We start from the raw sequence: 25,090 nt of genomic DNA, 5'->3' as shown, positions 1-25,090 counted from the left end.
TTATCATATTACATTATTTACATTTCGGAATGATTAAAGTGTATTCTTTGTTATTTACAGTAAAAATCCACACATAAGTTACGTCCTCTGTCTACAGATGCCATTCTTTAGAAACCAGAGATTTGTGTCCTCTCCATATAGTACAAAAGGCAGATAGAGTAAAAAGAATGATTGCATTGTCAAGTGGAGATAGACATATTTAGGCACTACGTTGCACATCACATTGATATGGACAAGGTGGCATATTAAGAAAAATAAACACACTATTTTATTTGTTTCATCAAAACCACATTAGCAACAAACTTTGTAACTCTACAGAACAAATGCATGCGCAATATTTGTGAAAATTGGCCTTAAAATGTTTTAGCAAAGTTGTAAAAATTTTGACAATAAAGTGTCCAGAGTCAGTGGGATATTATGTAAGTTAAGCTAAATAGGATAAATGTTTAGCTGTTGCTATGTATTTACTTCTCATAATCGTGATCTTTGCGTGACACAAGCTCAGAACTTACACATCTTCATTTCTTAATACACAGATAATTGATTCCAAAAAAAGTGATTTTGCAACATACATTTCCTATTCTAATCACTCAATAAAAAATTTATTTTAAGGTATTTTAAATAGTAACCAGTGTAATTTGCATAAAAATTTACTCCTCTATTTCTATTATCAATTTTGAGAAGAAAGATTATTAGCAAGTGAAATAAAAGTGAAAATAGTGCTATCAATAATTTTTTTACAGTTGCTTGTGTGAAGACGTTGCTTTTGGCTGAGAATCTTAACAAATATTATTATTGTACCAACACCAAACTCATCGAGGGTAGATTTCTAACAAAGTGAATAACCATTTGTTCTCCGAATTCAAGAAAGCAAATTATAGTAGGTATAGAAATGTGAAACTAATTACATTAATGTCTCTTAAAACTGAGGAACTTCACACAACAGCTTCGTTCTCTATTTGTGTGCAAACTCTTAAAAAACAGTTGTTAGGCCTTAGAAGTTTTTGCTTTTCTAAGCAATCGATAACTAAACACCTGTCCAGTTGCTTTGTGAGCAATTTGCTTCTTCTGCTTCCGAAGTCACATGGCTGATGATTCACATGAAAGTCAGTCACATGTTGAAACACAGTGAAATAGAATTTAACACACCCAAAGATGCTGAGTTGGCAAATATAACTAGTGTGTACGATGTCCACAACTATTGAAATATTTTTTACAGAAATGTCTGATGGATTCGCTAACATATTTATCAGGTAGGTATCCTAGCCAGTAAAAATAAAAAAAGAAAATGAATAAACTGCTTCTACTAAAAATATTGAAGTCTGAAAATTTATTTACTTTTCTATAAATTTAGTACATCCATTTACGTATTAATTCCAAATTTGGTTATGAACTGTTGGGATAATGGTTGTAAGCAAAGAGTTGTATGTGATACGCACAACTGAGATAGGAACAGATAAAATGTGTAAAATTCCAGACCATATGGCTCAAACAGAACTTTACTCAGAGTTTGTGTGAACAAAAGAAACATCCCTGCGACTTCAGCATCCTGTTTTTTTTTATCACAGAGTGATAGATATGATTGTTGTAGATTAGAAAAACCTTTTTTTATTTGTGTTTAGAACTATGTTGCATCAGACTGGTTCTACTTCTCACAAAGAAATAGAGAGAGTAATAGTCTACTGTGATAAATGCCAGAAAATGTGAATAAAACATCTTTCCTCAGTGTGTGCGTGTGTGTGTGTGTGGCAACATGAGCAGATGAAGTTCGAATTTGCTATACAGTATTTCGACCAAAATCACTGTCTTCTGTCAGTGGATGTGACAGCCTTAGAAGACTCTTCCGGTTTGGCTTTACTATCCAGCAAGTGGTCTGGAACTGCTGAATGCGATCACTGCCGGGTGGTGAGTAGAACACATCTTGCTTCAGATCGTGACAGCACAACAGTAGAGAGTATTGGAAACAAAATGCTAAACATTGTTGCAGAGAAACAAAGTTAACTTATCGAACATCCCCCAGCGCATGAGACAAAAATCAGAATAACCAATTTTCGCAGTGTCATCCACTCCATGAACAGGAACTATTGAACACGGTCGCTGGCAGAAGTTACGAAAACCAACGCGTCTCTCAAGACTCGGGCCTATAATATTCTGAAAGATCTGAATGCTGAACGTGATCACTGCCAGGAGTCGCGCGAGTCAGTCCTCCAGCGAGCGAGACGACGCCAGGAGAGAGATACCATGTGAACTGCGCCACACAGCCGGAAGCTGCGAATCAAACATGTCTCCCGGCAAAAAAAAGTGCGCAGTCGGCAAGAGTGTGGGTCTGGCCGTGCTGCTGCCGCCCCCAGCATTTTGAGAGGAACTATCAGAAGAACGTGGGTGGAGAGAGTTATCTTCCCTCGACGAACGCGACGATGCCGCCAGGGAAAACCCCGAGATGGTCAAACCAACCTCCCCCGGGAATCCGCCAAGGGGGGAAACTCTTTGAGTGTTATCGCACGTCGGCCGTGCCGTCCGGCGGATGGGCCCCTGCTGAGCGTGTCGACTTCTGCCGGAGGAAGCGTACCGGAGGGAGCACCACGCGATGGGACACGCGGGTTCACGGCGACGCGCGGGCTCAGGTGGTGAACGGGTGCAGGACGAGCGACCGCGACGCGGGAACGACCCCCGGCGCCCCGGGGTACCCGCCCTCGGCGTCGCCCGCGCTGTACCGGTGCTGCGGCTGCCGGCGCCGGCCGTCGTGCCAGGGGCTCCAGTCCGCTGGGGGCGGCGGAGGCAGCAGCGCGTCGGGGTCCAGCCCGAGGGCCAGCAGCACCCGCCGGGGGTCGGCGAGGTCGGGGGGCGGCGGCTCGGTCTGCGTGCTGCAGTCAGCGCGGCATACCGCCCCCGCCGCCCCTACCACGCTGCCCGAGCCGCCGCCGTCGTCCCAGCAGAACATGTCGGGCGGGTGCGACGAGCTGCGCTGCAGGGACGCTGCGTGCCCGCGACGCAGGCTGCTGCTGTCCGGCAGGCTGGGGTTGGAGTGGACTGGCAGCGGGTAGGGGTAGCGCGCCGACATGGCCGAGTTGCTGCTCGCCAGCTCCTGCAGCGCCTGGATCGCGTTCCTCACCTGCGACACCCGGCACAGCTCCACCTCCGGACAGCATCAAATGTCTTTAGAGACGCTAAAGGTGGGTTTACGATTGAAAATTAAGAATTAAGAATTCAAGACTTAGTCGTGTACTTACCACATGACTCTATGTAAACTAGTGGAATGGTTTATGATTGTCGTGTGTGAATTTTGACGGGTCGTGTGCGAACCATGTAATGACTTAAGACTTAACAGAAATGGTTATATTTTATATTTTTCGTTAAGACTTAAGGGAAGCGACCAATCACAACAAACCGGAACCTTTCAACCGGAAGTTTATGTCTTATTATTGGACCGAGCGAGGCAGTATTTTGGGTTAGAATTCGTATATTTGTCATTTGTAATCATCATCCATTTCGAAAAATAGACATCCCATTTGTCAATAACCTATTTCAAACCTGCTTCTCCGTTTCGAACAATGGCCGACCATGTGTTTTGTGCTGTGATTGGTTGGAATTAACGACTTATATGTCAATCATAAACTGGAAAATGTAGTTTTGACTTAATCGTGTGCTCGATGTTAAGTTATAATTCGTAAGGAAATCAATCGTAAACCCAGCTTAAGTGGTGGTGCATGGAGACTGGAGTATTAATGAAAGAGTGAGTGGCTCGCAGTTCCCTACTCACAAAAGCTTTGGGAATCAAAGTATTGGACATATGAGGTAAGTTATCTGACCCCCTGAAAACCATGGCCTCTCTTAGACAAACTATAGCCATTACGAATTCATTCCTCAATATTGCTGGTCTGTGTAATGTGCTACTTTCCCCAAGGACTACCCTCCAACAAGACATAAAAAGTTGTTTTTTAAGGGAACAGACAGCAGCTTAGTTAGGGATACTATGACTAATTTATGATAAACTTAAATCCAATGAATTATTAAAAATTACTAATTTACCTGGAATAGAGAACTTTTGTATTGCAGTTTTGTAGGTGGGCAACACTACAAAGGAGGTGACTAGTTCTACGCTATTTTTCATTGCTTCTCTCCAATGTGCCTCCACACAATTTGAAATCTTCACAGCACTTGCTTTCAATGTTTTCTTTGAAGAAGTATTGCAAATAGGATTGGTACTTAAGGAAAAAAAAAAAAGTGGGTATTAATCGCTGCAGAGCTTTGCATTTGTATATGTCGACAATTTTTAATTCTAATAAGCTGGAATCACAATGCCATGACGAATAGGATGCGACAAATCTTTTACTACCGTCAACCCTTCATTTGGAGGCATTCGTCACAATGCCCTCTCCAGCCTTAAATTTTTGATCTCAACTCCTGTCATCTGATCAAGGCATTTATGACTCGAGAGAAGGAATTTACCACCGTTCAAGGCAATTCAGCTGTCACTCAAATCACACAATAACACTATAATGTAAACAAGAGAAAGCAAATCTTATTTTTGAAGCTAAAAAATATATGATATTGACGGGGAAAATTTCCACAAAGTTAATAATGGAGTGGTTTTAAAGTGTAAATTTAAAGAGACAAGTTTTTTGAAGATCAATTAAAATAAAACTCTTCTTACACCCGTATTAAACGAGAACTACACTGGACCTCAAAGTAATATCTCACTCCACCAGCCAATATGCCAAAAACTGTAACTGTTTGGCATCTGCCTGTACAATAGTGTACTTCAGCAAGTTAAATATATAAATTATATATATTTTTTGCAATACAAAAAATGTTTTTATATTCTTTTAAAGACAATGAAGATTTTATATAAAAAAATATTTTATATAAAAAAATAAGAAGATGTAGGGTTATTTTAAACCAAAATGTAGTTTATGCCATTATTATTGTGGTTGTATACAATATGTTGCAAATTTTAAATTACTTTATTATATATTTTTTATAATTTCACATAATGTAATCACTCATTGTAAGTATTTTAATATATTATATATTTGTATAATTGTATATATCCAACATGTATCATACATGGCAATCTTATATATATATGTGATATTTATTTGACATGTATCATACCCCAGAAATGGGTTCGAACGATATGAAAATAAATAAATAAATAAAATGTACAAAGGTTTATAGAAGTTAACTCTGAGTGTATAGTTTGCTCTATGAATAATATAAAGCAATATATTCAAGAAGATTAACGTGCAGGAATTTAAGGAGTTAATCAAAACGATACAAAAACATGAACGAGAAGTCCTCGAAACAAAGCAGGAAATGATTAAAGTTAATTTATGGTAAGTAATATCCATTGCTAAAAAAATATATTCTGATCATACAAAAGGACACTCCCATGTCATTACTTGACAAGCCACATTTTATAGATTTGGACACTTGTCGAATTCAACATGAACGGACCTAACGTAACTATAATTTTATATGCAATCGACCACGTGGGCTGACAATGACAAGGCAGTTGCAGCATGAAACAGTAAATACAGAAATATACAGACAAACTACTTTGGACAACATAGTGACAGACAAACGAACCCAACGATGAAATTAAACTTGTTATCAGACAACGCAATGACAGTACAGACTGAATACCTGTTTAATTTCATCCTTGGGTGTGCAGTATTGTCGGTGAGTTGTACAGATTGTCTGTTTAGTATTATCGTTGGGTTCCTCTGTCTGTCACTTTGTTGTCCATGACTGTTGTTTTGCTGCAACTGTTTCGTCATTGTCATTCTCGTGTGAATATTGTCCTGACCAATTCATTCCACTGAATTCTCTTTACTGTCTCTAAATTTAACATTCAACATCGGCCGTGTTCGGGTTTTCTCTATGACATGAAGTTCGAACCACCAGTGTTGTAAGTCTATGATGAACAAGTTCCACCATCTTGAATTTTTTTATATCTGTTCACTATAATTATAATTTGTAACTATTTATCCCAATTTTTGGCATGTCAAGACATAAATCATATCTCCAAGATCTTATATATTCTTTGTTGCAACCCACATATTTACTAACAGGCTCTAGTCTAGTAAGTGCCGCGAGGAAACAAACTTATTATTTCACGTGGGCAACTACAATTATCATAATAATCACACCAGCTTACAACAAGCCAAAATTAAGTCCTATTTCATGTCAAGGAAACAAAAAAATTATGGGTGCTTGTACTTATGTACGCCCTTCAGAAGTTATAATTAGTTGGCATGATAAAAAAAACTAATTACAATTTTGCATGCAAATAATTAATAGATAATAATAAAATGACTGGAGTGATATTATAAATATGGATGATAAAGTATAAATTCAATCAATTAAAAAAAAAAAGAAATAAAGACCCAGTATTCAATTTAAATACAATCAGGTGTATAAAAATAATTATTTAATTTACTATAAATACACAAAATTTTGATTAATAATGAAAACCAATAAATTATATGTACGGGAACATAAACTCACAAACATCCCCCATGGAAATGGCCACGGACACTAATAATCAACAATAAATAAAATGTTTTTTTAATGATATGGACCAGTATTCAATATCAATTAATTAAGTATAGGATTTAAAATGTGTGTAGCCATTTTTTTCCTTCATCCTGTGAAAATTTTTGTTGCATTCAGTCATCATTTTTTTCATAACGCTTCCAAAGAAGTACATACATATAATCAGGGCCGGCGCGTCCGTACAGGCGAACTAGGCAACCGCCCAGGGCGCCAAGTAGCTGGGGGACACATAACAGCTCATATAACATGTTTAACGATTATCGAAACTAGATTGAAAATGGAATTTTTTGTAACAGTTTGGAATGTTTATATTGATATAAGTAAGTAATTATTTTAAAGTCCACGGTGACCCGTTTATGATTTGTAATAAGTAAAAAAAGTAAAAAAAAAAAACACAAGCATGCTTACATTTGATCGTTGTCAAAATCTTAGGCTTGCGTGATGGATTTTGAGGCAAGGCAATTTTTTTTTTTGGGGTGTCCGGCCGGGGGGGGGGGGGGGGGGGGGAGGGAAGCCAATTGACCTTGCACCGGCCCTGCGGTATAACGAACGTGGCGGAAGCTGTAGGCGCACCTCGAGGCTGAGCGTGGCCACGTCGTGGTGCAGGGAAGACACCTGGGTGTCGAGCCGCTCCACGCTGCTCCTCGTCTGCTCCACCTCGCCGCGCAGCTCAGAGCTGAGCCCCTCCAGGGAGCCGGTGCGCTGGTTGGCGGCCCTAGCCCGGTCCTTGCCCCGCCGGCCGCCGCGGGGCCCCGCCTCGCCGCCCGCCCCTCCTCGCAGCTCCTCCACCCTGCACGACAATCCCCTCTCGCAGTCGACAAGTCAGCACAGGCACAGCTCTCATGTGTGTGTGTGTATCAGTGGCGTAGCCAGGATTTGTGTATGGGGGGGTGTTAATAAGTATGCATGCCCCCCCTCCCCCTCCCGGTATTAAAGCCGGGGGGGGGGGGGGGGGGGTTTAGGGGGTCCTCCCCCGGGAAAATTTGTATTTTAAGGTGTAAAATACTGCTATTTTAGCAGTTTTCGGTAGGTACTTAAATTTAAATATTGTAATGGTAAAATTTTTTTATTATTAATTTTAATATGAAATTTGTTTGAGTGATGAATAAGAAATTTAATTAAAGATTTTTTGTGATATGGTAGTGGGGGGGGGGGGGGTGTTGAACCCCTAACCCCCCCCCCTCCCTCTGGCTACGTCCCTGATGTATATACATACACACATATATATGTGTATATGTACGTATACACACACACACACACATACAAACACTGTAGTAAGGTGTTTTCTTTCAAGAAAATGACTTAAGTCATGTTTTACGTAGAAGTTGTTCAACATGAAAATATTTACACACACACATACCGGAACTGTAACTTTTTTTTTCTGGCTTTGGTTCTGAGCTGGATTCGCTCTTGGTATGCCTGCTGTGTTCGTAGTACGTGTACGGGCGTGTGACAAGTTTTGGCAGGGTGGCTGAAGCTTAGCTTCACACTTAAATAATCAAATAATTCACTTTGGACAACAAAGTACACAATAAAACACTATACAAACACATTCACGATGTGTACGAAACGTGCAGCCGGGTGTGGGCTCGGGCGTGGGTTTGTCCCAGTTGTGTCGGCGACGTAACGAAAAAAAAAAAAAAAAAAAAAAAAAAAAAAAAAAGAAGCAGCGCTGTAGCGTTGGTCACTTTACTAATGCATGCCCGAGAGAGGGAGGGAATGTGGCACTCAGGCCGGTATTCCAAGACACAAGAATGAAGGTTTAGGTGTCGAATATGCCACGCCTGTACCCTAACAGCATTCCAAGTGCAAGATGGGTCAACGGCCAACAATTATTTTCAGGAAACGGATTTTAGGTGTCCTCCCCGCTTCCCAAAATTCCGCGCATGCGCAGAGTTATTCTTTTTTTCGTTGATTTCGTCCAGATGGCGGACTCCGCGTCTGGAGCCATTAATTCGTATTCAGTCGGGGAATGCACCAAGCGTGTTGGTGTGCCAAATTAACCTTTATGATGTCAAAAAAAACATCCTGGAATATATTTTGTAAACTTTAATGGTCATAATAAGAAATAGTCGCGATTTCTTAAGTTCTTGAGAAAATTAGAAAAAAAAAAACTGTTATATAGGTTTTTTGCGAGATGCCGCTGCTATGTCTAGTAATTTTTTTTTTCCTTCCGTAACAACTGAATGGAGGGTTGCGAAACGTCCGCTAGAATGCGTTGGCAGTGGCGTAGCAGGCGGGTGGCAGGGATGGCCCCCGCCAGGGGCGCCGGAGCAGGAGGGGGGGGGGGGGGGGGGGCTCTGCCGCGACGGTTTCGCGGTTACTGAACGCTCCCCCCCCCCCCTCTGTTTTAATCCAAGAGGGGGCGCCATTTTCAAGTCTGGCTAGGGGCGCCAGTCACCTTATAGCTACGCCACTGTAGCGTCGGAACCAGTTTATAGTGTCTCGCGCGGGGCTGTCGTTTGTTGAAACGGTCGCCGATCTGTTCCCCTCGACTTGGGATCCTGTTCGGACACGTTTCTGGAGTCGGTGTTACCTTTGAATATATATACTGTATAGAAGTCGCCAGCCCAGGTTAAAATTTCTAATACTGATTTGAGGTAGTTGGTTAATTCACCGCCGCAATCGCCATCTCTAGGGCATCGACTTGATGGTGGTCCCTAGCGGACAAGTGTCGAACTCTTCAAACACCCCTTCCCCCTCCCGTTGAACGACCTTGAGCTGCAGTGAATGATGGATGAGGGGTGCGGGAAATGATAGCGGGCGACAGTTCTGCGCTCTAACGTGTAGATAACAACTAAGACGATATACAGGGCGTTACGGCAGCGCACTGCAGCGGTGTAAGTTCCCAAGCTGCTCATCATACGCTCCTGAAAAACGTAGAGTAAATCCTATCCACTCGCGACTTCTATACAGTATATATATTCAAAGGTGTCACGGCTGCGTGCCGACGATGAGGGATGCGAGCCGGTCGGTTTACCTGGGGTTGAACTTGGCGTGGCGCGGGCTGGCGGAGGCGTGCAGCGGCGACCTGCTGGGGGGAGACAGCGGGGACGTCTCGCCCTCCTCCGGGATGTTCTCGTCGTCCTCGCTGATGGAGGGCAGCGTCAGCGACGGCACGCCGTTCATGTCCGACTCTTGCTGCGGGGAGACACACACACACACACACACACACACGTGGGGCCGAACGGGTCGTTATCACAACGCCGAAATACCATAACGCCGAATGTCAAAATTGACCACAGCGCCGACAGCTAGAAAACTGCTGTATACCACAACGCCAAAATAACAACTGAATGAATTTGTGTGTGTTTCTTAAATGTACCTTAACGCCGAAATACCACAATCAAACCTAACCTTACCTAACCTAGCGTAATATAACCTAAACTAACCTAACCTAGCCTATCTTAGCCTAACCTAACCTAGCCTAACCTAGTCTAACCTAACCTAGTCTAACCTAACCTAACCTAGTCTAACCTAACCTAACCTTTGTGGCAGTCCTGCAATGACATTTTTCGGCGTTAGAGTATTTCGGCGTTGTGGTACACAGCAGTTATCTAGCTGTCGGCGTTGTGGTAAATTTGGCATTTCGGCGTTGTGGTATTTCGGCGTTGTGGTATTTCGGCGTTGTGGTGCGTCCCCGACACAAACCACCCCCCCTCCTTCTCTCTCTCTCCCGGGCTCTGTCCCCACCCTCCGCAGTGCACGCCTGCTTTCCGGACTCCGGGTTCGAGTCCCGTCTCAAGCGTCTGTATTCGTCGTAGTCACAACCACGGGCGTAGCCAGGATTTCTCTGCCAATAACAAGCTATAACAAGAATACATATTTGGTATACCTGTTTTTTTCTTTTTTTTGGGAGTGGTATGGAATGCGCATCTCTGCCCCTCCACCCTCTTCGTTCACAGCAAATATGCTGGTACAGTTTTCCTCCATCAGAAAGAAAAGAGATGATGCTTTAATACCCCCCCCCCCCCTTATTTTTGGCTATCTGATGACCTTCTTTCAAAAAGTTAAATTTTTAAATAAATGAACTTATGAACTTATGAACGGTAGATGCTTACACTATGTACTACTCCTTACGATTGTAAACTAATTGGTGTTCAAAGAGAATGCAACTTACTGTATAATTTTTCGTGTTCAGTGGCCATGAATTGAGCCATACAATTGTTATTTTAAGCCGGTTGATGAGTTTATTAAGAGGGAAATAAAAGGAGGGGGGGGGCCATGGCCCCTACTTGCCCCTTTCCTGTCTACGCCCTTGGTCAAAACTCTTTCACATATTCAAAAGAATAATTGTCGAATGAAAATTGCACATAACCTTGTCAACGATCAGTCATCAAAGGTGTTGCACTTGACTCGTTGGTTAGAGGATCTGGTTGGTCAATAGAAGTTCCCGGGTTCGATTACCGGCACGGTCGTGGAATTTTCGACTATGGGGGTGGGGGGGGATATGCTTCCCGTGTCCAGGACTGGGCCTTGTGTCGTCCTTTCAACACCGTACATCGGAAGGCAATGTCGGATCATTGCGGTATCATTTTGCCTTGTCCGACCTCGGGTCATCACTCAACAGGGGCGTAGCCAGGGGGGGGGGGGTTGGGGTTCAAAGTCCCCCCCCCTTAGCGCCAAATCTTTAATTAATTTCTTATTCATCACTCACACAAATTTCATATTAAAATTAATAAAAAATTTACCATTACAATATTTAAATTTAAGAACCGAAAACTGCTAAAATAGCACTATTTTACACCTTAAAATCCAAATTTTCCCGGGGGAGGACCCCTGGACCCCCCACTTTAATAAGGGGGGGGGGGGTGAGGAGGCATGCTTCTTAACACCCCCCATACACAAATCCTGGCTACGCCACTGTCACCCAATAGTTATGGGTGGAGTTCATCATCATAATCTTAATCATAATTTCCACTAAATACAGCGATGTCCGTCATGGAAAAAATAAAAGAATGAATTGTAGTGCGTTCAAGCTAATCTGAACAATTAAAAATCCTCGCTAATCCATTATACGAAACTTCTAATCGCAATGCTCGGTCTTTTGGAAAAGTAGTAAGACTTGCAACGATTAAGTTTTTTTTAAAACAACTGTGGAGGAATAAAGACAGTTAAAAGTTAATTTAAATGTCATGTTTGAATGGAACGCACTATAGGATGTGAAATATCGTTGACATTGACGTCGTAGACATCGTTGAGAGGGTGAAACGGCGATTTGGACCGGTGACCTAGTGGGAGTGAATGGAAGTACCCTGAGGAAAAAAAATATTCACGGTGACGTCTGTCTACGTCTACTACTAGCGAATACTTCGGGTTACCCTTACAGGGAATCGAACCAATACCAATAGTCAGCTAGGTTGGAGTAGGATGTTCCCACTACCCAACCACGTAGCATCTAACTACAGCGTCTGACATTCTTAAAACTGGTACGGTAAACCTGAAAATAAATGTTTCCTGTAAAATAACGTTTTTTTTTTAAATCTTTGATAGGGTATGTTATTAATAGAGACATGCAAAATTCGCAGATTCATTTCACGATAGGCTAGCATCAAAACAACTATACCTTCGTACCGCTTCTGCGATTGGCCCACATTTTATCCGGGGAACTGTGAGCCAATGGGAAACACTAAACCAAGAAAGTACCAAATTACGGACAGTCTAGTTGAGACGTCTCACGCGTCAGTAGCCAATGAACAGGTGTCATTTCCGCGAGTATTTAAAGGACTGTGGAGTCTATCCTAGAGGTCAATGAATCCGCGAATTTTGCAGGTCTCTAGTTATTAATAGGTACATTCTGTAATCCGGCACCGAACGAACCCCTCGTGTTTTTTTTTCTCGAATGAATTCCGGCTGTCGAGTTTGCCCGCCAGGTCATATTACAGCGCTGTCGGCGTTTTTTAGTTCTCTCGTAGTTTATCGCTACTGCCGGTTTTCATTTCAGTACGGTTTTTCCTGTTCCGCAAAGGGTTAGATGTCACATTTCACGGTTGCATTCGGTTAATGAATTTTACCAGGGTTCGTCTGTGTTTTTTTTATGTGTAACACAATGCCGGTATACGGCATTTGGTAAGAGTAATTTCGTGAATGGAACGGAAGTCGCATGGAACGGAAATGTGTAACCACGGTGCTGCCATCTGTGGCGGATGGCGCGAACAAAAAATTTCACACAGCCAAAAGGGAAACTTTATACTACTAACTGTTTAGTGAATTCTAACAAGATGGGCAATATTTTAATAAAATTACTTTTCGTTAATCGTGTACAAAGACGGGTTTCGTATTTTTCAAATCTTATTCGCATTAATCGGAGCCGTTTCATTATATTGTTTAAAATTTCGTCCTGCTGATCATATGATTCGATAGTCGACGGAGCTGCTCCGGGAATGAACTCTAGTGGCGGGTGTGGGAACTACGTGTTATTCGTGCGAATAAATAAGTTGGAAACACAATTTGCGTATATATTTATCACGGTCGGCATTATTTTAAAGAATTCTACGTTAAATTTCGTGTCTTGAGTTTTTTATTATAAGTGTATCTGCAATATATATGAGAACACATTAAATTACTCGTTACTTGAGTTGAAATTTACACATCTCTGGAGAGTACTGAAAGACTTAAAATATTTTTTTATTTGTACAGAGAGCTTATATATTATAAATTGTTTTAAATACCACTGCACTGTAAATTATTTTTCCTTTGGGATTCCCGTTGAAACTGTATTGACATTTGACAATCCGGAACATATGTGCGTTGTTCCGAAGGGGCAGGACTAAAAACAATATTTCACTGTTTCAAAAAAAAAAAAAAAAAAAAAAAAGAAATTTTCTGACACGGACTTTGTTTGATTTTGCCCTTAATTTTATTTTTTACAACCTCACAAACTCAAGTTCATAGTAGGTTATAATTGGAGTCGTGTATACTTAACGATGCTTCAAAAGTTCGCAAATTATATAACCCGGAGCCACCAAGCAGTCAAAGACTATCACGTTCATTAGGTTCTGGAAAAACAAAATTTCGCGCAAACAACGGGCCTGCCCTGAGACACTTCTCGAGTTGTAACGAATGCCATCCTAATTGGCAAAAGTTTTCACCGGGGGGCTCCTACATTCTTTCGTTTCGTCGAGGGTAGTATGCCTACGGCATTTCCCCAGGCACAGAATACACTGAGAACTTAGAAGGGCTAAAGGCTCGCAGATGAAACCAGCGGTGGACTTAAGGTATCCGCCTGGTCGGGTCGCTAAGGGCGACACTGGCTGGCGCATAACCCGCCTTTTCGCCCCTACGCGCCAGGCATAGAACTGGTTTTCAGTCTTTTCGTCGATGACGCGCCTCTATGGGAACACATATAAACTACCTCACCGATACATTCACCAATGTTTTATTTCTCACCGTGTGTATTAGTTATAATATATTTATTTTATTTCATAATAATTCTCTTCTTTTACAAATTTTTCTCATCTTTTTTTTTTTTAAAAAAAAGCAACAAAGAACCACAAAATATTTTCTGTCCTCACTACTATGAAAAAATACATGCTTTTTTTTGCTTTAAATTTTTTTTAGATATACACAAAATAAATACACCTTTTTATCTCTTAATTGATAAAGGTAATTGGCACAAGTACCCAGCTTGCAACAGCAAATTACACAAATATGAAAGGAATTTATTTATTAAATATACGTAATCAACTAAGATCACATCAGGTATGTCCCCTGATAAGTATTATTATGGTTTTATACATTTTTTTTGTGGAAAATCTATAATTTTAAGTGGTTTAATGGATGACTTAATGTAAAGCTAAGCTTAGCAATGGCGTATGTCCGAAAGCTTACATCAAGTCATGCACTCCCATTGCGAGAAGCCTAAGATGTACATCAAGTTCTGTCCCTGTCCGAACACGCCCGAATATTCACCTTCGGCCAACCCCGGGTTTATTATAATGTAGCTACACTAACCCAACAAAACCGTCCATAGTGTTTTAAAGTGTTTTAATGTAGCTAACCTAACCGACCACTTTTATATATGTGAATTCATTTTTCCTGCGCAAAAATAAAACAAATCCCGAGGTTGGCCGAAGGTGAATATTCGGGCGCGTCCGGGCAGGGACAGAACTTGATGGACATCTTAGGCTTCTCTCCCATAGCACAAATCTTTCAATCATTGGCGTAGCTGTGTTCATAAAGTTGGGGGGGACAAATAATGATTTTGATGTCATGTAAACCCATTCCCCTCTTACACAGGGAAATTTTGATTTTAAATGTGCAAAATAGTACTTTTTAAGCAGTTTTTGTATCTAACTATTGGATACATCGATGTTAAAATTATTATTGTTTCCTTAGGATAAAATTTGAGAGTGAAGAATATTATAAATAAAGTTGGGCAGAATAATATTATAAAATAAAAATATCACGGTCTAGAAAGTTGGGGGGGACAGTCCCCTCCACCCAAAAAGTTCAGGGGGACACGTCCCCTGTCCCCCCCCCCCCGGAGATTCCTACACCCCTGCTTTCAAAGATAACGTGGTTTAAATGGATGTTGCGCTGAAGGATGACAAGACGGCAGACGGGAGTGTGTTGGCAGCGCCGACTGACCTCCGCCTCGTAGCCCTCGCGCAGGTTGTAGGTGAGGTCGTGCTGGATGTCGTGCGCGAACTCCTGCTGGTACTCCGGGTACAGCCGCAGCACGTCCACCAGCCCCTGCGGACAGGCGCACGGGCTGTACCACGCCGTACCCGTGCTCATACCGCCATCGAACCAAGAGTACCCGCCGCCCTCGAGGTATCGATGCATTTTTTTCAACGTCTGAACATCTCAGATCTCGAAGTGCGGCCGATACCTCGAGGTATCGATATCTTTTTTTTTTAACGTCTAAACATCTTAGATCTCGATGTGCGGCCGATACCTCGAGGTATCGATATCTTTTTTTTTAACGTCTAAACATCTCAGATCTCGATGTGCGGCCGATACCTCAAGGTATCGATATATTTTTTTTTTAACGTCTAAACGTTCTTAGATCTCGATGTGCGGCCGATACCTCGAGGTATCGATACATTTTTTTAACGTCCAAACATCTCAGATCTCGATGTGCGGCTGATACCTCGAGGTATCGATACATTTTTTTTTAATGACTAAACATCTTTGATCTTGATGTACGGCCGATACCTCGAGGTATCGATACATTTTTTTAATGTCTAAACATATTTGATCTCGATGTACGGCCGATACCTCTAGGTATGGATACATTTTTTTAATGTCTAAAAATCTTAGATCTCGATGTGCGGCCGATACCTCGAGGTATCGATACATTTTTTTTAACGTCTAAACATCTCAGATCTCGATGTGCGGCCGATACCTCGAGGAGGTATCGATACGTATCTCGGTGTGCGGCATTTCGGTAGCGGGTTCATCGTGAAAACTGAACGGGAAGTCAGCGAACGGAAATGTGTCACACAGATGGCGGACCCACAGTTACTTTCGTAAACACGAGGGAAAATACCAAACGTATTGGTGTGCCAAATGAAATTTTATAATAGTGAAACCCCCAACTAAAATAAATCACAGAAAAAAGAAATCACAAGTTTAAAAATACTTAAGAAAATTGGAATTACAATGATTATAATACATATTCTCCTTTCAAATTCCACAGTGGTTCATCAGCACAGCAGTAAAACACGCGCTTAATAACCACAAGAGGCATGGCTGAAAAAAAAGTCACTGGAATAATTACATTTTTTTTTAAAATAACATAAAATGTTGATGTAGCTCAATAATGTTAAAATTTGTTTTCGATAAATTCCCCTCCACTTTACTAAAAAAAATATAATAACAAATGATTAACCTAGCACTGTTCGATTCGATACCTGCTGGAAAGGGTAAATGTTACCGATTGAAAATTTATCGAGTGAAAAAGTATCGGTATCGAGAGAAAGCTAAAAAAAGTATCGATAGCAACTCCGCGTGTGCGTACCTGCATGTTGATGCACTTGAGGTCGCAGTAGGTGAGCGCCTTGACGTCGCAGCTCGACTTCACCACGACGTCGGAGCTGTTGCCGCCTCCCCCGCCGCCGCCGCCGCCGGACCCTCCCCCGCCCCCGCAGCCGCCCCCGCCGCCGCCGGAACCCTGCAGGTACATGGTGATGTCGCAGCCGAACAGGTCGCCCTTCCCTGCCGACCGGAAACAAAATTCGCACACGTCACGTTCCCAGCTCGCTCCGACCGACCGCACACTAGAAAATAAAGATTTCATCATGAACCATTTACTTATTTCGCCGCCTGAGTATTGGAGTGTTCTATGTCCACTTTTTAGGTTTTTTATGCTACGGACACGAAATTAATATTAGTATTCATTTGTACTATATCCACACACGTCTACGCACATAAAAATTTTGTTCTTAATTTAAGACCAATATTATTTTGTTCTATGTCATGATATTCATAGTTATTTGAACTTTCAAATGCCTATATCTCAGTTCCGACTTCAATGGACATAGAACACTCCAATTCTCTGGCGACGATTTGTAGAGACCTGTAAAATTCGCGATTTCAAATCCCTAAGGGATAGACTCCATGATCCTCTACGCACTCGTGCAAATTACATCTGCTGATTGGTTACCGACTCGTAACACCTGTTGACTGGAATGATCATGATTCGCTAATTCTTCTGTTAAAAGATTTTTCATTGGCCCAGAGTCCTTCAGATAAACTGCGGCCCAATCACTGAAGCAAAACACTAATGTCAAAAGTATTTGGACTCTATCCTATCGCGAAATGAATCCGCGAATTTTACAGATCTCTACTTATTTGTGATTAAGATTGAGTTTTTTCTTCCTAATAATGTTCGCAGGCTTTCAAGGCCGTTGTCTGAAGTAGCTTGGCTTCTGGGTTGGAGCCGCGTCCTTGGCGAATAATTCACCGGCGTTTCGGTCGACATTGCAGTCGCCATCATCAGGTAAGCAGTTACCTAAACCCAGAAGCCAAGCTACTTCAATTTTGTTTTCCTATTTGGAAGAAACGTAACATTTTCCTTAAAAAATGATCTGGAAAAAATATTCTGAACAGGATCTATTATTTGACGCGATCACGTCTTATAAACCGGGATGCAGGTTTGAAAATTGGAGTGTAACAAAAATAGGATGGAATTTTAAACGTTAAATAATATAGACAGGGCTTAACATAATCGAGTTGCGCAAATATATACAAAGTAAGGGTTTACGCATGCGCCAATGTAAATTTTTTTTTTTGGTGTATTTAAAGGCCATTACGAGTAAAAGGCAAGTTTTTCGAACGTTCGATTCCGGGAGATTAATCAAATTTGAGACCAGATATTGGACACGTGCATGAACCAATTTGAGTAAAATAAAATTATGTTTGTGCCAGGAATAAAAAAAATTTCAAATCATGTTTGAAAAGATTAAAAAAAAGTTTACAATATAACTAGGAAGAATAGGGGGAATAATTAATTACTATGTCGAGACACATGGAAAATGGATAAATATTGAAATTGTTAACAGTTAGTTGGAACTGTTTTTTCAAAAACTTCTCATTCACACGACGTATTCACGTCAAAAACTTTCGTCCGTGTCCCCACACAGCTACCCGAATTGTTCTCACTAAAGCTGGGTTTATGAACTACGCAACGAACGCAACAACGTAACAACGCAACTTCGCAACGCGCAACGAACGCAAGAAAATCACTGTCGCTTATAGAGCACGCATCTCGTAAGACGTGACCAACCGTAAAACTTAGAACATATTTCTATCATTTTTTTGATTTATATATAACATTAAAACAGAAAAAAGATCAATAATTTTATTGAAAAAAATTGGTTGTCTGTAAAGTCGGTTTACGGACGATAGTTTAACGTGACAACGTCATAACAAAACATTGATGACATGATTGCATACTTTATGAATAAAATTGAATCATTTTTATTTTAATAATAAAAGAATAAATACTTGAAATTATACTAGTAATCAGATTTTTAAAATGCAAGAAAAATTAACCTTTATTGCCAAAATTGTTGTTTTAATAAGCAATCAAAACCACATTAACTTTTCACTTCACTTTATAAACACTCGAGTGGAAGAGAGATAAATGCGGCGCAAGCGTACAATGAGCGTAACGGGACTCAGCGTAACGGAACAATGAGCGTAACGGGACAAAGCGTAACGGGACACAGCGTAACAGAAAAATGTGCGTAACGGGACACTTTTCCGTGCGTGCAGCCGGCGTTCATCGATTTATTAGACGTTGTCACGTCAAAATGTTTTTTTAATTTCACTGTGTGAAAGTTTAAAAAGTGTACGCATGATGTATATAATCAGAAGGCTCTCGCAGGCTTCTATAACTATATATAACATCTACGTCTTTAATGTTTCCGGAAAACTTTTCAGATATGGCTGTCGAAAACGCAAGCCAAAACGCAAGGAAGATGAGAGTTGAACAATAATTCCGTTGCGTTATTGCGTCTTGCGTAGTTTGCAAACCCGGCCTAAGAGTAACCGATGCCCATGGAAGATGAAAAGAAAATTGCTGCGACACGGTATGTCGAATCGCGGACAGAATATGATGCCTGCGTCTTCTTTTCCAGCAGACGTGAAGAATATTAAAAGCGGAAGCGCCTGAAACTCTCTGTTAGGCAACCAATGGTAACAGTTGCGTCGGGCGGATCACCAGCCAACTCAAAAAGCCAGGGGAAAAAAAGAAAGAAAGAAAACCTGCCTGATGTGAGACACGAACTTTTGAATGCAAACTCTCGGATGCTGATTCCTTGAAAAGAACAAACAGTGTTTTTTTTTTTTTTTTACAGAAATATTACCCCTTAAAACCGGCGATATTGAGTTTTTGCATTTTCATAACATTATCTTATCCAGACAACTTCCATGGATGATCCACTATTTAAGCATTGCATTCTGTGCATTTTAGCTAGGGGGTGGTCATTATAAGTGATTACATGGTAACCGGATGGAACCTGTGCCATGTTGGTTAGTGCCCAAAACATTGGCCGAAGTGTAGTGTTTGCATTGTGGAAACACTTTAGAATGACTGTATTTCACGGAAGAGACTGAGTTTAAGGACGGAGTTTCTAATAAATGCTTACTAGCCATCGTCAGACGTAGTCAAGCACCGTTTCTGCAAATTTTCGGGCATGGACAATATGGCGATGGTGAGGTTAAAATGTTGCTTCAAATACGTCACACTCCCAACTCCATGTCTGTAGCCAATTTTGTCGCCAGACATAAGCTAGATGTTATCAGTAGGGGCAGGCATTTTACGCGAATAAATCTTAACGCCTATTAAACTGCAACAAGGTATACCCGCAACAGTGGTTTCTCCCTTGTGATGGGCGGCCATCTGCTAGAGAAGTCGTTGCCTTATTTGACCGAGCCACTCAGGACGCGTTTTGCTTCCGCACTGAATTACTATGATTGGTGTTGTAACAATCGACATGCGCCTGAAAGGAATTCACTCAATCACGAAACACAGACGATGCTACAGTGTTTTAATTTATAACTGATCTCGGAATCTTTTCGCGAAATATACATGGCCCTAGTTATCAGTAATTAGTAAAACGCAGGGAAAATAAATCACAATTAAAAACTTATATATGGGACTTCTTGCATCGTGGACACTAACTATAAGTTGGTTGTCTAAGTTTGGACAGCTGAGTAAAGCATACAAAAAAGCTTCTATAATGTTATTTTAAAAATTATTTGTATTGAATAAACCTGAAGTAAAGGAAAATAAATAAATAAGCATGGTGAGTGGAGCTGTAGGTATCTTAAGGCTCGGACTCAAGCCACATTTTTTGTTTGTTTTATGTCATTTCTTTTTTCAAGGACCATTTATAGAAAATTTTAAATCGATACCTCCCTTAATTTGTTGTTCTCCCACAAATATTTACCTAGGCCAGTATTCCAAGACACAAAAACAAAGATTTATGCGTTGAAATATGCTTAACATTTACCCTAACCGTATTCCGAGTGCATAAAACCGCTTCCAAACCCTTAGATAGGACACGGACAGTCCTTTATCTTCAGGGAACTGATTTCGGTGCTCTCCCCGTGAATTATCTGCACAGACTTGAAATTTTGGAAACAGCCTATTGAAAATCCAGTGACCAAGTATCGCGGAGCCGAGATTTAAAAGGCCAACAAGATGTCGGTCACGTGTCACACGCGGGCCAATGACATCGCGGCGTCCAGGTTGTGCTATTTCCGTCCCGGTGACAGAGCGCGCTCATCGATCAGCCGCAGAATCCCCGATGAACCAGCATCTCCTCCGATGCCAGTCCGTCTGCGAAGAATGCACCAGGGAAAAAGTTTTATCTTCTTCTGCCTGCAGCATCCACATGTCTAATTTTTTTTATTTAGAAGCCACTGTAAGAAATTACGAGGGTTATTCAAATATATACTTTAATTGTTTTCCATGCTGATTTATTGATGATTTATGACAGCACAAATGAAACGTCTTGAATTTCTACACAGTCTCCTTAGGCAAAGTACATTTTCTCCATCGCATAGGAAGCTTTATGATGGTTGCCCCAGTAGCCAGTTGCGCACGTACTGTTCGACCGCAATCTTTCCCCTCCTAAGGCCTCCTTCATTGGACCTTCCACAAGCTCTACTGCTAGGAATCACCTACAATGCCTCCACAATGCTGTTCTGCACCAGCTTCACCACGAGGACTCACCCAGGATGGCCACCACCATGCTGTTCTGCACCACCTCCATGGAGCCGTTGCACAGGTAGTAGATGTACTGCAGCGCGTCGCCCTTGTGGATGAGGTACTCCCCGGGGGCGCAGAAGTTGCTGCGTATGTGCAGCGACAGCAGCTTGAGGCAGCCCTGCGACGCCGCCTCGAAGATGGGCAGCTGCAGGATCTCCCGGTGCAGGTGCATGGAGACGTCTCCGCGCAGCTCTTCGGGAAACTCCTTCAGCGTCTGCGAGAACGAACATGTGGCGCCGAGATTATTTAGCAGGTTTTTTTGTGGACGTGATAACGTCTTATAAATCAATGAACGCCGGCTGTACGCACCTAAAAGCATTACTTATTGTCACTCTCTGCTTCAGCCGAGCGTGCAAGATCCGGGCCAACCACCGTGCGAGAAAATCTTCTATAATATCAAACAGGTTAAGGCGGGCTTTTTAAATAATTGTTCGTGATTATCCAGGGTGTCCATAAAGTCTTTCCCTCATTACAAACATTAATAACATGAAAACTACAAATGCTAGCAATCTGCGTTTTATTTAAATTATTTAAATTAAATATTCAAAACTGTAAATAATATTTGAAAATTAAAAAGTATGCAATTTTTCATCAATGTTTTCTTATGACGTTATCACGTAAAATTATCGACCGTAAAACCGACTTTACTGACAACCCCCCTTTTTCGTGTAGCAAAATGGACTCTAAACACATATACAAGTTCTTCACGTTGAAGATTGGGCTACAGTTCTTGGTGAATCTAAGTCAATTATACTAGTAAACAAGGAATGAATTGTAAACACGCCGAAAAGGTTGTGAAGTTTACATTCACCAATAACCACTTAGAATATAGTCCCTACAAGGCGTGTCATGTAATTCGTGATCCTATGTACAAACATTTGTGATTTAAACTGATCCAAAGTCCAAACGCGAAATTTTACACGTTGCTACTCATGAAGTAGTGAATGTTCGAAAGAGTACCCAAACGCCCTGGTGCCCCAAAGTTACCGCTGAGTGCATAGACACACAAACACATTGTTCATCTCTACCAGTGAAAATGAGAGTTGATGAGATACGAATGGAGCACTACTGAGAGAATGGTTGAGTGGTGGAAACGGGAATAACCTGAGAAAACCCAACTGCTAGTTTGTAGTTTTCTTGCGAATTATTGACTTTCACAAAGAAACTTTTTTTTTTTTTTTTAATAATTCGAGGGTTGTCAGAAAAGTTTCCGACTCAACATGAATGAGGCAGCACTCGTCAACAAAAATTAGGGAATGTGTTTGCTCATGCATGGGAATGTACTCTCTGAAATTTCAGCATAGGGACTCTTCTCGCTGCAGACTTTCTGAATTTTTTTCCAACTAAAACAATCTAAATTGAAATATATTGTTGCTGTTTACTGTGTACGAAAAAAAATACTAAGGTTGTATGGTATTACTTATTAACATTGGTATTAGAACTATTTTTTTCCAAGTCACCAATAGTATACAGTGTAGAAAAAAAAGGTACCATAAACGATGTAATATGAAACGCACGTATTCTTTCTGTAAACTCTGTTGCAATGAAAATGCCAGTTTAAACAACGATTCTTTGCACCCGTTCATCCGTCAATCGCGTGACCTGCAGCCAATCAGATAGCCCGAAACATTCCACCCATCCGTCCATCAAAACCTTACCAAGTTTTAACCATCGACAGACGGACGGATGAAGTTATAACCTTCTACATGACTGAAAAACAATTGCTTTATTTAAAAAAATAATTATTTATTATTTGTTTGGATGCTCCCATATTATGTTTTTAACTTGCGCTTTCAAGTCTTTTTATTTTAAACAAAAAAATATTGCTATATTATTAACGTACGGTAACTCGAAAATATAGTAAAATAAATACAATAGTCACAAAAATTGGTTAAATGATTTATAAGTGAGCGTACATGATGGTCACACTAATCAATCTTTACAAGAGAAATTATCTCAAAAAATGAAGCCTTTCTAGTTAGGTGGCAGCATCCAGATGGATAAATATTATGACAGTCATTTCGTTGTGAATCGCCCGGCTTTCTGACAGGCAGGCAGAGAGAGAGAGAGAGAGAGAGAGAGAGAGAGAGAGAGAGAGAAAGATAGAGAGAGAGCTGACGGACGGATGGACGGATCAGCGTTGCTGATAGATCTCAATAGTGATCGCGTTAAGAGCGGAAGGTACTGCTTTTGCCGGCCATAAAGGCGAAGATGAGCACAGTGAAAAGGTGAGGGTCGACTTAGTGGCCATCCCCCCCCCCCCCCCCTGCACAGACCACGTCACGCAGGACTTCCACTTGGTCCTAAGTTGTGTGCGTTAAACCAGCTGCGGAAAGTCATTATTTGAATTTTTTTTTTTCGGTGGATAACCACAACAAAATCACTCAAACCTAAAACCTTTAATGATGAATACATGCTTGACTTTTTACAATCACCACGTAACGTATAGCACATAACAATACACAGGGACATGAAAAATTCGCGGTTTCAATGACCTCCAGGATAGTCTACACATCCCTCTGTACACTCGGGCAAATAACGCCAGTCCGTTGGCTGCTGACTTGTGAGTCGTCTCAACTGGTATTGCCCGTGATTCGTCACTTCTTTGGTTGAGGGTTTCTCATTGGCCCAGAGTCGCCCAGACGAACAGCGAGCCAATAGCAGGAGCAGCTTGAAGGTATACGTGTATGAATGTCAGACTATCGCGAAATGAATCTGCGAATTTTTCCAGTCCCTAACAATACAACAAAAAATGTGTGCAAGTCTTCCATTACTCTCCAGAGATATGTAACATCTAACCTCGATAGCGAAAAAATTCACGTGATCTCACGTTGCAGATACACTTATAATACGAAACTCGGACACAAAATTTAACGTAGAATTCCTTAAAATAATGCCGAGCGTGATAAAAATACGCAAATTGTTTTCTCAATTATATTTCTGGACGCGAATCAGACGTAGTTTTCAGCACCGCTGGAATTCACTGCTGCAGCAACTACGTTGACTAGAGAATCATTCCATTTGCAGACCGAAATTTTGAACTATCTATATAAAGAAACGGCCCCGATAACACCGAAAAAAAAAACTACACCCTGGCTTTGGATCTGATTTTCCACAAGGAATTTTATTAAATCTCACTAAAACGTTTTAAAAATACTATAAAGTTTCCACTTTGGTTTTGGTGAACTTAGGTTGGCTTCATCCGCCACAGATTGGACTTCCGTTCTATTCACCACCAAACGCTATTTACCGAGAGCTAAGTTGTAACACATAAAAAGTTGCAAACAAAATGCAGCGCTTGTATGGTAAAAAATAAAATAAAAAGCAAATGCCCTAAAATCAAACTAATGATTTTCAAACGTAATGACTAGAGTCCTGCAAAATTCGCGGATTCATTCGGTGATAGGCTAGAATTAAAACACATATACCTCTTGTATAATTTTACTATTGGCTTACTGTTCATCTGGACGAATCTCAAACAGTTATAAATCCTCAACCAAAGAAGGATCGAATCACAGACAAACCAGCTGAGACGACTTACAAGTCGGCAGCCAATGAACTTGCGTTATTTACCCGAGTGTAGAGGGGTATGTGCAGTATATCCTGAAGGCCATCGAAATCGCGAATTTTGCAGGTCTCTAGAATGACCCAACTTAACGCAAGTCTTATCAATATACATAGGGGTCAATAGCTACAGTAACACTCGTGGACATGTTTGATGGATTTAAAGTTTTAAATGGAGGTGTGACGGCATCGGCTGGATTTCTTAAGAGACACAATAGTTTCAGAAAAATTGTTTTCATAAAA

General features: G+C 41.1%; 1 protein-coding gene across 1 annotated transcript in view; it reads right to left on the bottom strand.

Annotated features, from left to right (window-relative positions):
* Positions 1 to 2,620: 2,620 nt before the first annotated feature.
* LOC134540304 (potassium voltage-gated channel subfamily H member 8) overlaps positions 2,621 to 25,090 on the bottom strand; it is a 252,636-nt gene continuing 230,166 nt past the window's right edge. Inside the window, exons 11-16 of the mRNA XM_063382963.1 lie at positions 21,248 to 21,497; positions 16,523 to 16,719; positions 15,148 to 15,252; positions 9,539 to 9,699; positions 7,132 to 7,348; positions 2,621 to 3,112 (exon numbers count right to left, since the gene is read on the bottom strand). Of these exons, the coding sequence (XP_063239033.1) occupies positions 2,621 to 3,112; positions 7,132 to 7,348; positions 9,539 to 9,699; positions 15,148 to 15,252; positions 16,523 to 16,719; positions 21,248 to 21,497 (1,422 nt within the window). The remainder of the gene's footprint in view (positions 3,113 to 7,131; positions 7,349 to 9,538; positions 9,700 to 15,147; positions 15,253 to 16,522; positions 16,720 to 21,247; positions 21,498 to 25,090) is intronic.

This window comes from Bacillus rossius, chromosome 16, assembly GCF_032445375.1.
Source record: "Bacillus rossius redtenbacheri isolate Brsri chromosome 16, Brsri_v3, whole genome shotgun sequence".
Lineage (NCBI taxonomy): Eukaryota > Metazoa > Arthropoda > Insecta > Phasmatodea > Bacillidae > Bacillus > Bacillus rossius.
Note: the sequence above shows the minus strand (reverse complement) of the source record. Positions and strands in the feature narration are given on the sequence as shown.